Source organism: Gobius niger (genome assembly GCF_951799975.1).
Source record: "Gobius niger genome assembly, chromosome: 8".
NCBI classification, from domain to species: domain Eukaryota; kingdom Metazoa; phylum Chordata; class Actinopteri; order Gobiiformes; family Gobiidae; genus Gobius; species Gobius niger.
This window is the reverse complement of record NC_136859.1, coordinates 32,569,929-32,585,594: the sequence shown is the minus strand read 5'-3', so window position 1 is coordinate 32,585,594 and position 15,666 is coordinate 32,569,929. Positions and strand designations below refer to the sequence as shown.

At 40.3% G+C, this 15,666-nt stretch overlaps 1 protein-coding gene and 1 long non-coding RNA gene across 2 annotated transcripts; one reads left to right on the top strand and one right to left on the bottom strand.

Moving 5' to 3' along the window:
* Positions 1-756: 756 nt before the first annotated feature.
* On the bottom strand, positions 757-2,226 carry LOC306967085 (protein CTLA-2-beta-like). The gene is made up of 3 exons (XM_079561994.1): positions 2,153-2,226; positions 1,949-2,071; positions 757-1,113 (listed from the first exon to the last, which is right to left on the bottom strand). The coding sequence occupies exons 1-3, from the start codon at positions 2,219-2,221 to the stop codon at positions 1,039-1,041; spliced, it is 267 nt and encodes an 88-aa protein (XP_079418120.1). The 5' UTR covers positions 2,222-2,226; the 3' UTR covers positions 757-1,038.
* Positions 2,227-10,306: 8,080 nt separating this feature from the next.
* Positions 10,307-15,399, top strand: LOC306967089. Its single transcript, XR_013793154.1, has 3 exons — positions 10,307-10,340; positions 10,422-10,544; positions 15,041-15,399. It is a non-coding gene; the product is annotated as an uncharacterized lncRNA (long non-coding RNA).
* Positions 15,400-15,666: the final 267 nt, after the last annotated feature.

The window sequence follows — 15,666 nt, the reverse complement described above, 5'->3', positions numbered from 1 at the left end:
ATGAGTCTTCTCTGTCTCCCCCTGGTGGATTTCTAATGCATGTTCCTCATGTAAAAAAACACAACCCACAGTTTGCAGGTCAGACCCTATGACGCTTTTATCTTTTTCGACTCAGTAGGTTTGAATTTTGTAGCTTTACATTCAGCTTCTAAATATTCCAGTACTATTTTAGAGGACTGCTGCTGTAGATTCTACTTTTACTCCACAAAGATTCATCATAAAATCTACGTGAATTAACCTCTTAACCCCGGCCTTAACCGAGCACATTTTCTCCAGTTTGACTTTACCCAAATCTAAAAACTTTTTGAACAAGGGTGAAAATGCAGTAAAGGAGCAAAACAAAAGCAATAACAATGCCACAAAAGAACAATGGGAAAAAAAGTTTAAAAAAAAGTTACAACACGAAGAAAAAGATCAGTTTTGTAGGTCTTAGCTTTCAAATGAGGCGTTACTCTGGCCTAGTCTTTGACGTTTTAGATTTGGGCAAAGCTGAGCTGAAGAAAATGACTCGGTTAAAAGGTTAAAAGGAATAAAAAAGTGTTTTTTTGCTTTTATTTATATTTTTATATTTTTACTTGTCACCAATATTTATAAAAGACAAAAATCCTTCCTGTCACTACTCTAGAAAACACCACATATTTCTGTCGATTACTTTGCACTTTTATTCTCAAAGAGGCTCCACTGAGATTAAGAATCACTTTTATTGATCTTTTAAATATAACTGAGCAAAATGTTTCATAAACACCTCACAGGAAGACAGTATTTTGGATTATTTATTGGAATATTTTACAAAACACAGTGCACTTTTTAATGATTATATTTATAGTGTTTTAAGCTGATGTTGGTCAATGGACAACATTTGCTAATTCGTGCTAAAATTAATCTTTCAATCTCAAAATTCTATTGTGATTCTGTGTGAATGTTTTTGTAATACTTTTGTGTAACAGAGCTGGTGCAGTCAGTGGAAAACATATATACGGTGGTTATGTTTCCCAGTTGTCCATTCACAGAGGGGACCTTGCAGCTGTTCCTCTCAGTTCAATGACCACCGGCGTCTCCTTGGTTTGGAGGATGACACGGACGAAGTCCCCCACAACACACTTCTTCTGGCCTCTGCAAAAGCACAAAAACGAAGAGTTAACTGGTTGCAAACTGACTTTTCTTTACATTTTTGTTGTGCCTTTTCTGCTACTACATTGATCACAACATTACCATCGAATAACATAATCGTGGTGGAAGAAACAAATATTCCGGCCGGCACTTACAATTTCATCTTCACACAATAATCTAAAGCAGTGGTTCCAAGCGTTTTAGAGCCGTGTACCCCCTGAAGCTTTGGGGGACCAATCGCACCCCCCCGTCTTTGACATGATTGAAAACACTGTGATACATATAATATCTTATTACTCTATTGTAATTCTCTTTTGGTCCTGCTATTTCACTGTTGTCATAAAGAAATTGCAACTCGATCAAACTTTGGCGCGGTTCATGTTAAAGGCGCTGCTGTTGCTCTGCGGGGACTTTTACGGCTTTCGAGGTTCAGTTCTGGACTGGACGGCATTAAGGTCCAGAATAAGCACATCCACGTCTGAAATAGAAAGCTTGTATATTACCTTGTACATCCCTTGCGTGTGGTTTAACAGATCAATTTCTGTCAGGTTGCGATATACAATTGTTTCTTTGTTGTTGTGAAGATACACATTGCACATAAGTGACATAACTTGGCAGCCGTAGAACCATTTCATTTGAAAAACACACAATAGGTTAGCAATAGGTGATACTAAACATGAAAGTTACTGCAATTTTATGCATTTTATGCAGCGAGTATGTCAATCCAAGTAAGTACAAACCCGTTGGCAACATAACATGAAGGGATCATCTAAAGAAATACCTGAATGGCAGTGCAGGACTTTAGGTATAGGTTACCATAGTTAGGTCCCTTCTTTACCTTGTCAGTGAACTGGTTGACCCCCTTCCACCAGGTATGCTTGCCCTCATCTGCCTCCTTGTTGTGGATCTCGATCTCCTTCAGTGTCTTCTCCCATAGATCTCTGCGCATCTTGTCCTCCTCCTGATACAAACGCAGTGTAAATCCAGCCAGAATAAACCAAATATTCAACCACGTCGCTTAAATATGTGATATGGCACTGACCGGCTCGTAAACTTTATCGAACTTCGCCTTGTATTCTTCCCATTGAGCGTCCATGTCTTGATCAGCCATTTTATCTGAGTAAGACACAAACACAGAAACTTGTTACACGATAAACAGATCGATTTGGAGCTTTGGTTTTGGTTAGTTTGAGGATGACATGTCGCGTACTCTCCTCCGTCGTAGCGCTGAAATGAATAGCTTACTTTAGTTTTAGCCTGGTGCAAATGAACACACGCGCCCTTAGCTTCCTTCCTCGGCAAATAAAACAATCATGGACACGAACAAGGGTGTGTTCGAGTGCATACTACGTTGCTTTAGACTCATAACTCACGCACATGAGAGATGAATAACTTGTGGCGTAGTTTGTTTGGAACGCCCTAGACTGCAGCCGCACGCGCTCAGCTACGCATGCGCACACGGTGTTGTATCTTCCGCTCTCTGTTGTCGTTTTGGCTTTCTTCTTCTTCGAATGCTTTACGGCAGGCTGTACGCTAACAAAGCGTCATGCTGCCCTCTCCTGTTCAATGGAATCACTTCACTTTATATTCTTGCATAGAGGTAGCCTGGCTAACACCAGACTAAAATCACAAGTGCAGTTCGAAATGATTGGAGCGCACACAGCAGCACGGCGTTAGCCAGGTTAGCATAGGGGTTGGTGGAGAGAAGATCTCACAACAGCCGTATCAATTAACCACGAATGTGTCCTAGGCGAAAACATCGATTTTTATTGAAAACACTGTAAGTCCAAGGGTTGTAAGTTCTTTAAATCAGTGGTTCTCAACCTTTCGGAGCCGCGACCCCCATTATAACAGTTAACTAGGATCGTGACCCCCACCCGGTTCAGACCATGGGAAAAACAGGGACATTAACCCCTTAACTCCCGCCTGAACCGAGCACATTTTCTCCAGTTTGACTTTACCCCAATCCAAAAGCTTCTGGAAAAAAGCTGTGAAAATAGCAACAAAACTGAGACGAAAAATAATGATGGAAATGTGACAGAAAAGTGAGAAAAATTGACAAAAATGTGACTAAAAAATTACAAAAAATTGATGAAAAAATGAAAAAAATGTGACAAAAAATGACAAAAAAATGATGAAAAAGTTACTAAAAATTAATACCCAACAAAAAAATGATGGAAAAAAAATCTGATGACGTGAGGAAAAAGATCCTCTCGGGAGTTTAGAGGTTAACCTATATAACTTAGATTTAGAACAAATAATGGCACCCTGGTAAAATAGCATGTATGCTACGACACCATAATAATAATATTAAAATATATATTTTATCTATATGCTCTGGCGACCCCCCAAATTTGTCTCGCGACCCCCTAGTGGGTCCCGACCCCCAGGTTGAGAACCCCTGCTTTAAATGATAAGAAAGCCCACAATGCCCCAGTCTTAACTCCCACCTGAACCGAGCACATTTTCTCCAGTTTGACTTTACCCCCAATCCAAAAGCTTCTGGAAAAAAAGGTGTGAAAATAGCGACAGAACTGAGACAAAAACAATGATGAAGATGTAACCAAAAAGTGAGAAAACTTTGACAAAAAAGTGACGAAAAAATGTGACGAAAAAATGACAAAAACTTGCAATAAAATGACAAAAAAGACCAAAAAAAGACAAAAAATGTGACAAAAATGTGACAAAAAAAATACAAAAATGTGACAAAAAAATACAAAAATGTGACAAAAACTTACAATAAAATGACAAAAAAAATGTGACAAAAAAAAGACAAAAAATGACAACAACAAAAAAAGACAAAAAAATGACAAAAAAGTTACAAAAATGAGTTAAATACACCCCCCCCCCCCAAAAAAAAAAAAAAAAGATGGAAAAAATACATCAGAAATTTCCTGTAAGGCAGCCATAGAATCAGAATAAATGTACGCCGTTTCAGGCTGATTTTGCTCAATCCAATCTACAGCCCAGTATTGAACACGATCAGATACTCGCATACTTTTTCCAATAGGTGGCGTTCACGTGACATCACAACTTTCTAAAGAGCCTATAGTTTAACATTGAGGTGGAGGTCAACTGATGGTAACTATGGTAACGGTGGTAACTGACAAAATGCATATTTTTATGTCTTTGTTTTTTGGCTCATATCTCAGTCATGACTGGAGGAATCCACATGAAACAAAAACTGTCACAAAGTTCATTGTCTCCTCTGCCGGCACATATGAGCTAATGTCTAATTATTATCTCTAAAAAATGTCAAAAGTGGTGACAATATGTGAAAACATGAGCGTGATGTTGTCTAATAGAAAGGACTTTCAGACAAAAAAATAATATCACAGGTTTGTGAATCCAATCACGATCAAATACTGAAGAGGAAAAACATTTGTCAATTTTCGTTTTGGAGATTTCTTCCAAAAACTGCATTTCTCCCATAGAGTTGCATTGGCCCTGCCCTCCATCTGACATTATGACATCATCACATTCTAAATCGTGAACGCTACCTATTTCATTATTCGTAATGTAAACTCCAAAAGCTGCTTTTCCCGAGCCGGATCCTTAAACCCATCTGTAAATATGTTATTAAGAACCACAAACTCATTTATATGGACACAAACACAACTCTTGTCCAGCCCCAGCAGGTCCAATTGGACCTCTGGTTCTGGCAAAAGCCCGAATGGAAAAGGGGACCACACTGATGCAACATTCCCATTCTCCAAGCCCACCTTACTTGACAACTGACAGACCTCACAAAACGTGCTTTTCCCTCCCTCTACACATTCCCAACAGTCCTCCAAGAGGGACTTGGCCACAGAATTATGCTGAAGTCCTGCTAGTCTGGCCCAGTACAGGAGTCCCAGCTTATAATTTTTAAAGATGTTTCCCCCATGTCAACCAGCGCAGGTATGGGTGTGGTTCTAAAAACTCTACTGCAAACCCTTAGGGCTTTCGCTTGAACTCTGTCCAGCTTTTTTAATACAGTTTCATCTGCAGCACCAAATACAAAACAACAATAATCCAATGTTGATCTCATCACTGCTCTATGAATCATATAAACCAAGCTCCCCAGTCAAACTACGAAGTACATTAATAACTTTTTCACATTTGCCAGCAGTCTTTTCCAGGTTAGCCTCATCCATCCACATCCACACGAACCTTTACCTTTTCCAACTGGTTTCCACATAAATACAAAGTCATTTGGGGCATTTTCTTTTTCCAGACCAAAGATCATATAACTACTTTTAGATGCTGAAATTCTAAAACCCCACAAATCTGCCCAACATACTGCTCGATCCAAGGTCTTTATTTCCTGGTTTCAGTATGTGTACCCTGATGGTCATTCATGAATTGTTTTTGTATGACATGAATTGTATACATGTGTTATTTTAAAAAAAAAGGAGAAAAAAAAACTGCATTTGCAACTAATTTGCCTGGTTAGCTGTGCCCCATAACGTAGCAGTGAATTCAGTAGGAAATCAAAGAAAAAAGAAGCATATTTACCTTTGTGTCTTCTTCTGTGGTTTAGGTCTTGTGATCAGAACGGACTGTGTGAAAGCTGACTTGTTTGTCGGTGGGGAGTAATGATGAACTAATCAAATCACTCTCAGCAGTCGTGACCACATGACTCATGACTGTAGGACAGCCCACACAGGAACTCCACCCAGCTACACAAAACAAAATATCACATGGTGGTAACTGTAGTTCTAAAGAAGCCAAAGTCATGTCCTATTGCAACACAACATCCAAGAAAAGAAAAGAGATCGAACATAAAGTCAATTTGTCATAATTCATTTTTCAAACATGACATGAGAGAATTTAACATGGCACAAACACAAAGGCTCCTACAAACTGTATAGTGACTAACTTCAGGGGTGACTCAGGGCAAAAGGTTTGTAGTGACTGACATCTATGAATACTAAACCAGTGAGCTGGGTCAAAAAAAAAAAAGGTGCAACGGAAAAACAGAAAAAAATCCACACAACTGAGCGCGAGCCAAAGACATTTTCTGAAGAATAATCTAAGGATAATCTGATGACTAAATGTTTGAAAATAGTAGTATTTTTGTTACATATAAATGGATGATCAAGGGATATTTTACTTATCTGTCTGTATTTGGTGAGATATTTTAGACTTCCAAGTTTGATTTTACTACTACGGGGATCATGTCTCCACTCGCCTGCAAGCCAGTTTTACAAATAAACACAGCCGAGAGTAAACATAGCTTCATTTCGTTTTAACTTTTTGCTATGTTTGCCTGAAATGTTTGCAAATTGTGTTAAAATGTACTGAGGTCCAAAATAATTGTCAAGGTCCGGACCATATGGGGGTTAATTTACTGTTAGATGGGGATTTTAGGCGTTTATTGAATAAAAAATAAATAAATGTGATTTGAAAAAAAAAGTTCCAGGAACAGCATTAAAGGAAGTTGGACAAAACAATTCTGTGACAGGGTGAACCAGCTGGAACAGTCTTCTTATTACTATTCGAGACCGACAGACGAGTGCGGCGGGCATCGCGGCGGCCGTGATCGTTTCCCTGTTGCTGATCGCCAAGGACAAATTCGTGGTTAATTGATAGGGCTGTTGTCAAGGCCGTGGAAACCCAGGGTGCTGAGGGCGCTACAGCACTCCCCTGGTGGATCGTCTATGCATTACAAGCAATATTAACCTCTTTACTCCCGCCTGAACCGAGAGCATTTTCTCCAGTTCAGCTTTACCCAAATCCTGTAGGCCATTGTAGCACCTTATCTGAAAGCGAAGATCTACAAAACTCATCTCAATGGATCTTTTTCCTCACGTCATCAGATTTTTTTCAATTTTTTTTGAGGGGGGGTATTCAACTCATTTTTGGAAATTTATTGTCATTTTCTTTGGTCATTTTTGGTCATATTTCTGTCATTTTTTTGTCATTTTTTGTCCATTTTTTTGTCATTTTTTTGTCATTTTTTGTCACATTTTTGTCATATTTTTGGTCTTTTTTTTGTCATTTTTTGTAAATTTTTTGTAATTTTTTTGGTCATTTTTTGTCATTTTTTTTTCTTCATTTTTTTTCATTTTTTGTCCAAGTTTTCTCACTTTCTTGTCACATCTTCATCATTGTTTTCGTCTCAGTGCTGTCGCTATTTTCACACCTTTTTTTCCAGAAGCTTTTGGATTGGGGTAAAGCCAAACTGGAGGAAATGTGCTCGGTTCAGCTGGGAGTTAAGGGGTTAAATAAATAGGAAATAAGCAACGAAATAGCGTTTTTGGGGGGGCAACCTTGTCCCTCAGCACCCCCTAGCCAAAATATCTTCCCACGGCCCTGGCTGTTGTGAGATCTTCTCTCCGCCAACCTCTATGCACGAATATAAAGTGAAGTGATTCCATTGAACAGGAGAGGGCAGCATGACGCTTTGTTAGCGCACAGCCTGCCGTAAAGCATTCGAAGAAGAAGAAAGCCAAAAACGACAACAGAGAGCGGAAGATACAACAACCATGTGCGCATGCGTAGCTGAGCGCGTGCGGCTGCAGTCTGGGGCGTTCCAAACAAACTACGCCACAAGTTATTCTTCTCTCATGTGCGTGAGCTATGGGTCTAAAGCAGGGGTGCCCAAAGTAATTTGGCCCGCCGGAACAATTAGCTTGGCCCGCCAGAGGGTGATCTACTTTTGCGCCGCATCTGGTTAATAACTCTCTCTCCCGTTCATTCTCAATGGCAAATATGGATGCAGTTCACTTTTTGTCCACCAGCGTCAAACTGGGGGCGCTGTTTCACTCCTTTCGCAAAGTTTGGGAAACACTGTTCTGGTGTCTTGGTGTTTATCAATCACAGAGCGTCGTAGCATCAACTTTCCCATTTTTCCACCTTTTTTTTTTGCAAAAAACGTTGACATCTATGACTTATAAAAGAATTTATGCTGAACTGACACTTTCAAAATGATAAAATATGGCATTTTCTTTGACTTAAAGAAATGAATGATTTTGCTCTATATTGCTACAATAATTGATTGATAATTGTTCTACTAAAACTAGGCTTTTGTAGCATGTTTAACCCCTTAACTCCCACCTGAACCGAGCACATTTTCTCCAGTTTGGCTTTAGCCCAGTCCTAAAGCTTCTGGAAAAAAGCTGTGAAAATAGCAACAAAACTGAGACAAAAACAATGATGGAAATGTGACAAAAAAGTGACGAAAAATTGATGAAAAAGTGGCAAAAATGCGACAAAAATGACAAAATAATGACATAAAAGTTACAAAAATGAGTTGAATACCCAGCAAAAAAATGATGGAAAAAGATCCTCTCGGTTCAGACGGGAGTTAAGAGGTTAATTGCATAGATTGAATTAAATGCAAAGGTCTACCAAAAAAGAAAATAAAGTAACTGTTATTATTTGCAGTTATATGTTTCACGCTTGACATCGCCGTGTTTGGCCCGCGACCCACAGGCACTTTTTCATTTTGGCCCTCGGAGACAAAAAGTCCAGGGCACCCCTGGTCTAAAGCAAGGTAGATGCTCTCGCCCTTGTTCGTGTCCGTGATTGTTTTATTCGCCGAGGAAGGAAGCTAAGGGCGCGTGTGTTCATTTGCACCAGGCTAAAACTAAGATAAGCCATTCATTTCAGCGCTACGACGGAGGAGAGTACACGAAGTTAGTCGCAATTGCGCTAGCACTGAACTGTATTGGTAGTTGTGGTGAAGGGTTGAGGAAAGCGGTGATTGCATCAGACAGCCAAGCGGTTCTATTGAGCATTAAAACAGGAAGGTCCTGTAGAATGGATATATTGAATAAAGTGTACTACATACTGTTGCAGTTAAAGGAATAGGCCACCGTTTTTACATACTGAGATATGTTCTTACCTCACTTTAGCCGAGTTAATATATCCCCGTCTGGTCTTTGTCCGTCCGCTCTGTCACGCAAACGGAGCACATACGCAGCCTCTCCCACATGTCATATAGCGCCAAAAAAGCTCACGATAGAAGCTACCAAGCTCTTCCACGTGTTCCCTATTTAAATAAAGTTACGTGAAGTGTTTTCATGCGAAGTATAATTACACAGAAATGTAGCATGTCGATTTCATAAGCAGATAAAAAGGGGGACTATATTGTGAGGCGTAATGATCTCCTAACTCCTAAAGGTTATTGACGGAAGTGAGCGGGGGAAGTCTTTAGGAGTTACTGCGCGGACGTTTTACTCCTCGTATCATTACGCCTCACAATATAGTCCCCCTTTTTATTTGCTTATAAAATCGACATGGAAGAGCTTGGTAGCTTCTATCGTGAGCTTTTTTGGAGCTATGTGACATGTGGGAGAGGCTGCGTATGTGCTCCGTTTGCATGACAGAGCGCACGGACAAAGACCAGACGGGGATATATTAACACGTCTAAGGTTAGGTAAGAACATATCCTAGTATGTAAAAACGGTGGCCTATTCCTTTAACTAACAAAAATGTAAAGGTTTGCTTCATTTGGGTTCCTGCCCATGTTGGTGTGGACGGGAATGAGGAAGCTGATATATTGGCTAAACAGGCACTAAGGTTAGAAGAGATTAATATTCATGTCCCACTTAGTCGCGCAGAAGTCGCTCATTAATTCCAAAATGTTACAGTTGTGGCAGGAGTGTTGGGATTTTAGTGATACCGGACGACATCTGTATAATATCCAAGCGAGAGTTGCACATAAGAAAACTGTAGATGGAAAGCGCAGGGAAGAAATTGTTACGTCGCGATTGAGGATTGGTCACACAGGCCTGAATTATTCTCTCTGGAGGATTGGGAAACAGCAGTCAGGGTTGTGTGATGGTTGTGGCCAGCCTGAAACGGTTAAACATGTGTTAGTGGAGGGTCATCAGTGTGCAGAGCGGAGGAGTGGACTGTGTTCAGTTCTGGATAAAGAGAAAAAGGTGCTGTCAATTTGTAATCTTCTTGGAGATGGCAGTAAAACAGTTAGGAAAGAGCTTTTGCGTTATTTATTAGATACTAAGTTGTTTTATAGAATTTTAAAGCATGATCCGTGTCTTCTGATTCAGCATGAGTTTCCCTCTGACCATACTTAATGACTCGCACTCCAGCCCAGTAAGTGGCGGTAATGTCGTGTACTCTCCTTCTTCTTCTTCTTCTGTTAGAAGAAGGACACTTTCCAACTAACCAAAACCAAAGCTCCAAATCGATCTGTGTTTGTGTCTTACTCAGATAAAATGGCTGACATGGACGCTCGATGGAAAAAATACAAGGCGAAGTTCAATAGAGTTTACGACCCGGTCAGTGCCATATCACATATTTAAACGACGTGGGTGAATATTTGGTTTATTCTGGCTGGATTTACACTGCGTTTGTATCAGGAGGAGGACAAGATGCGCAGAGATCTATGGGAGAAGAAACTGAAGGAGATCAAGATCCACAACAAGGAGGCAGATGAGGGCAAGCATACCTGGTGGAAGGGGGTCAACCAGTTCACTGACAGGGTAAATAAGGGACCTAACTATGGTTACCTATACCTAAAGTCCTGCACTGCCATTCAGGTATTTCTTTAGATCAGGGGTCTCAAACTCATTTGGACAGGGGACCAAAAATGCGAACCCAGTGTTGGTCGGGGGCCGCAATAGACGAAAACTTTTATATTAAGTCAATTATGATTTAGCAACTTTTGATTGTTTGCTATAATATAACTTAAAATAGACTGTACATTACCTATCTGCACATTTTTAAGCTTCTTCCAATCAGCCAAACATTTGCTGAGCTTCTAAATTTGAAATTACAGACTTAGACAATTAGTTTTTTTGTGATTAATCCCATTTTGGTTCAGGGCATCAGTGATCTGTCAGGAGTCAGGTCCAGTTTCTGTCTGTGAGCCTGTTAGAGAAATGCAAAATGTACAACACATGTCATTTTAATTTAGTTTAGAAAAGCCCGACCAGGGACTGGAGCTGATCATGAGCACCAGCAAAAAGCATCAGCTTCAAACTTGTTTTGTGCTGTGTTCATTTTCAATGACCCTGTCAGATAATAAATACATGGATGAATGTGTCGACTTGGACACTTTCCAAATGCCATTTTCCAGACTCTGGTGTGTCTGAGATCAGCTCAGATTCACCTTATGGAAATAATGTGGAGTCACTGACCTCAGGCCTTTTTGTGACCGACAGAGAACTGATGGGGCTTCGGGATGGCCGGATCGATACCATAGTATCGATATATCGATACAAAACGTCTACTTTAAAAAAAAAGTATCAATACTAATTTGCATATGTAAAAGGAAGGCGGGGCAGCAATCATCAACACAAAAGGATGATTTATTTCTTTGTTCTGAGCCAAAACAGTCACAACAGCAAAGGATTGAACTGAGCCAGTCATACCATTCTGGTTTAGGTTCTGTTTGTCATTTAAGTGTTAGTTTTAAATGTTGTTTATGTATTTAATTTCACATTAACATTGTTTAATTAACCAGTTAAAGTAATATAATTTAAATTGACCAATTAATTATATAAAACAACCAGTTTTAGAAATGTATATTGATTGAAATACATTCACCCATATGAAATGACCAGTATCGGTATCGGCATCGGTATCGACAAAAAAGACCCTAAAAGTATCGGTATCGTATCGATGCCAAAAAATGTGGTATCACCCATCCCTAATGGGGCTTATATTTTTTACTGTCAATGTTGCTGTAATTAGTATTTTAATACATTTCCATTTTCTCTATTTTTAATGGATCATGTGTTCGCACATGTGTCCTTAATAAAGATTAAATTCATTGACCTGATAATGTAGCTCTGAGAGAAAAGGCTCCTCACTTTACTGTTGTGACGCTTTTAAACACTAATACAATGTGTTCGCTTTGCAACGTCCTAAAGGTAAATATGGTAAAGGTGCTTTTTGTACTGCTGCTGCTCTAACTTTTCCAGCACATGTTTAGCTGAACAACGGAAGGTTCTCCCTCGCGTTCTGACGTCTCCACCTGTTTCAGAAGCTCCTCTCTCACAGTCGCTGCTTTTAGTCCGTTTCTCTGTTGAATAAAGTTGATAAGTCGTCTGCAGAAGCGCCGCATCTCCTGCCCCGTCTGATGTTGACATTCTCGCGTCCGCAGCAGCATTGGCGCTACCGCGCGGTGCCTCATGGGAAATGTAGTTCTAACGTGTTTAATGCAATTTACCAGCGGGCCGCAAAAAATTACCTCGTGGGCCGCATTTGGCCCCCGGGCCGCATGTCAGACACCTGCTTTAGATGATTCCCTCATGTTTTGTTGCCAACGGATTTGTACTTACTTGGATTGACCGACTTGTTGCACAAAATGTCCATGTGTTTTGGTTGCAGTAACTTTCATGTCATGTTTAGTATCATTTGTTGCCTATTGCCTGATAGAAATTGATCTGTTAAACCCCCCACAAGGGATTTACAAGGCGATATACAAGCTTTCTATTTCAGACGTGGATGTGCTTATTCTGGACCTTAATGCCGTCCAGTCCAGAACTGAACCTCGAAAGCCGTAAAAGTCCCCGCAGAGCAACAGCAGCGCCTTTAACATGAACCGCGCCAAAGTTTGATCGAGTTGCAATTTCTTCATGACAACAGTGAAATAGCAGGACCAAAAGAGAATTATCATAGAGTCAAATATGCCTACGCAAGTCAAACGCGTGATGAAAATGTCAATTATTTTAAATTTAATAATTAGAAGCAACGTTAGATTGGTATTGGAACCTATACCAGAAAGAACTACAGTGTAAACCTGTGATTAATCTCCAATTATCATCTTCAAAAGTAAGATTAATGACTTAGTGATTCTTTATAGTATACCACTTCGTCCTATCAAGTGTTCATTACAAACATCTATAACAAATGTACCAAGCTGCTGTTTTATGCATTTAATACTCTTCATGGCAAAGTTTGCTCTGAAACTGATGATTGTATCGTTAAAAATCTGCATCTGTTCAGCTCAGGAAGGACTTGCTTGTATCTCAAGTCAATGTAATCTAGATTCTAGACCTTATCATTTATTATGTTACTAGCTGAGACCCGGCCTTCGGCCGGGCCTCGCTAGTCTCCACATTTGATATTCTGAGATTATGAGTGATTACAAAGAAATGTCCAACCCGTCACACAGTTCAGCTGTAGAACAGTGGTTCCCAACCCATTCCAAAAACTATGGCCACGACAAATGTTTAAAATAATGAAGGCAAAAAATAATTTCAAACAAACAGCAATTGGAGTGTTTGATGCACCCATGCTCCTTTCTTATTAACTACAACGACAATATGCTATGTTATATGCTAAACTCAGGGAATAGAATTCAAGAGACAGTGGAATAATTATGGATAAATATGAGGGGTTGAGCTGTAACGGTTTGGGTCACGGTGCAGGACCCGTGGCTTGGTGCATCACGGTAGTGTACAATAAAACAAATAATGAGTAGGTTTAGAACTGAAATAGCCTAATGATAGTTGTTAGACAGTATTTATAACCTTACACTAAAATGGGCAATGCTTTCAAAGCTGCTTTAGAATAAAATGTACCTCTGGGCTCACAATACGTGAAAGCAAAATAGAAAACAAATGGTCCAGCAGCAAAGGAAAAAAAAAGAAAAAAACTACGCAGTGCAGACCATGCGCTCGTTAAGTTGTAGTTTCATTTTCGCTTTCACTCACACGGACGATAAATCAGTCGGAGCAGCGCGTTTGATTAGAGGCTCGTGTTGGAGCAGGTTTTGGGCAGGAGAGACTTAAACAAAGACACGCAGATGTGTTTTGGAGGATGTACCTGTACCTGTGCGGAGCGTCTACAGCTGCAGTTTAGGGTGAGTGACGATGGCACACAGCGGCCTGTTTGGATGCGCGCGCGCACACACATACACGCCTGCGCACGCACACACACACACACACACACACGCACGCACGCACGCGCACACAGCCCTGTTTGGATGCACGCGCGCACACATACACGCACGGACGCTCACACGCGCACACACACAAACGCGCGCACACACACAGCGCCCTGGTTGAATGCGCGCACACGCACGGCAGTCAGATCTCGTGCACTCGCGTTTTTGTGTCGGTGGGTTGTCCTCGGACAGCAGCACCGCAGCACCGCGGCTTTCTGGTGTTCCCAAACGGTCTCCCATCCCAGTCCTAACCAGGCCCGTCCCTGCTTAGCTTCAAAGTCGGTATGGGAAATAAACATGGCGGCGCCCAGGCGGCGGCCATTGAGATAGCGTTTTCTATAATAGATAAATGTATATTGAATTGAACATGGAGAAGACACTTCTAAGCTTCAGCCGACTCCATGTTGAGCAGCCACACTGTATGAAAAGATAAAATGAAAGTCAAATGGCTCAAAGTAAAAAAAAAGAGAGGAGCCTGTGCGCTAACAGGAGTTTCCCTCTCATTCTGATCCCAGGAGCGAAGAGTGAGGAGTGAGGAGTGAGGGGAAGGAGAAGGAAAAGGGGGCAGGGCCAGAACACAGACTCCAGCTCCAAACCAGTGTCTGATGTTCAGAACGAGCCGGTCACTGGGACAAAGCAAAACACCCCCACACTAACAGCCTCGTATTCAAAACAATAAAAAAATACATTTTCATTTAATACTTTTGTAATTCATTTGGCAAACAAATTCTTCACAGCCCATCACCCAGACGAGCAAAAAATATGAAATGTGGAAAACCTGCTTGAGTTCACTGTAATAAAGGTATAATAAGATATTATATGTATCGGAGGTGAGACGGGGGTGAGCGATTGGTCCCCCAAAGCTTCAGGGGGTGCACGGCTCTAAAACGTTTGGAACCACTGCTTTAGATTATTGTGTGAGGATGAAATTGTAAGTGCCGGCCGGAATATTTGTTTCTTCCACCACGATTATGTTATTCGATGGTAATGTTGTGATCAGAGTAGTAGCAGAAAAGGCACAACAAAAATGTAAAGAAAAGTCAGTTTGCAACCAGTAAACTCTTTGTTTTTGTGCTTTTGCAGAAGTCAGAAGAACTGGGTTGTGGGGGACTTCGTCCGTCTCATCCTCCAAAAGAAGGATTGTGCAGTAGTTATTGAACTGAGAGGAACAGCTGCAAGGTCCCCTCTGTGAATGGACAACTGGGAAACATAACCACCGTATATGTTTTCCACTGACTGCACGAGCTCTGTTACACAAAAGTATTACAAAAACATTCACACAGAATCACAATAGAATTTTGAGATTGAAAGATTAATTTTAGCACGAATTAGCAAATGTTGTCCATTGACCAACATCAGCTTAAAACACTATAAATATAATCATTAAAAAGTGCACTATGTGTTTTGTGAAATATTCCAATAAATAATCCAAAATCCTGTTTTCCTGTGAGGTGTTTATGAAACATTTTGCTCAGTTATATTTAAAAGATTGATAAAAGCGATTCTTTATCTCAGTGGAGCCTCTTTGAGAATAAAAGTGCAAAGTAATCGACAGAAATATGTGGTGTTTTCTAGAGTAGTGATAGGAAGGATTTTTGTCTTTTATAAATATTGGTGACAAGTAAAAATATAAAAATATAAATAAAAGCAAAAAAACACTTTTTTATTCCTTTTAACCTTTTAACCGAGTCATTTTCTTCAGCTCAGCT

Excerpts from the sequence above, each read along its gene's own strand:
- LOC306967085 (XM_079561994.1), bottom strand. The coding sequence starts at position 2,221 with ATGGCTGATCAAGACATGGACGCTCAATGGGAAGAATACAAGGCGAAG. Across the intron at positions 2,072-2,152 it reads TCGATAAAGTTTACGAGCCG|GAGGAGGACAAGATGCGCAG; the intron begins GTCAGTGCCATA and ends CGTTTGTATCAG. Across the intron at positions 1,114-1,948 it reads TCAACCAGTTCACTGACAAG|AGGCCAGAAGAAGTGTGTTG; the intron begins GTAAAGAAGGGA and ends GTGCTTTTGCAG.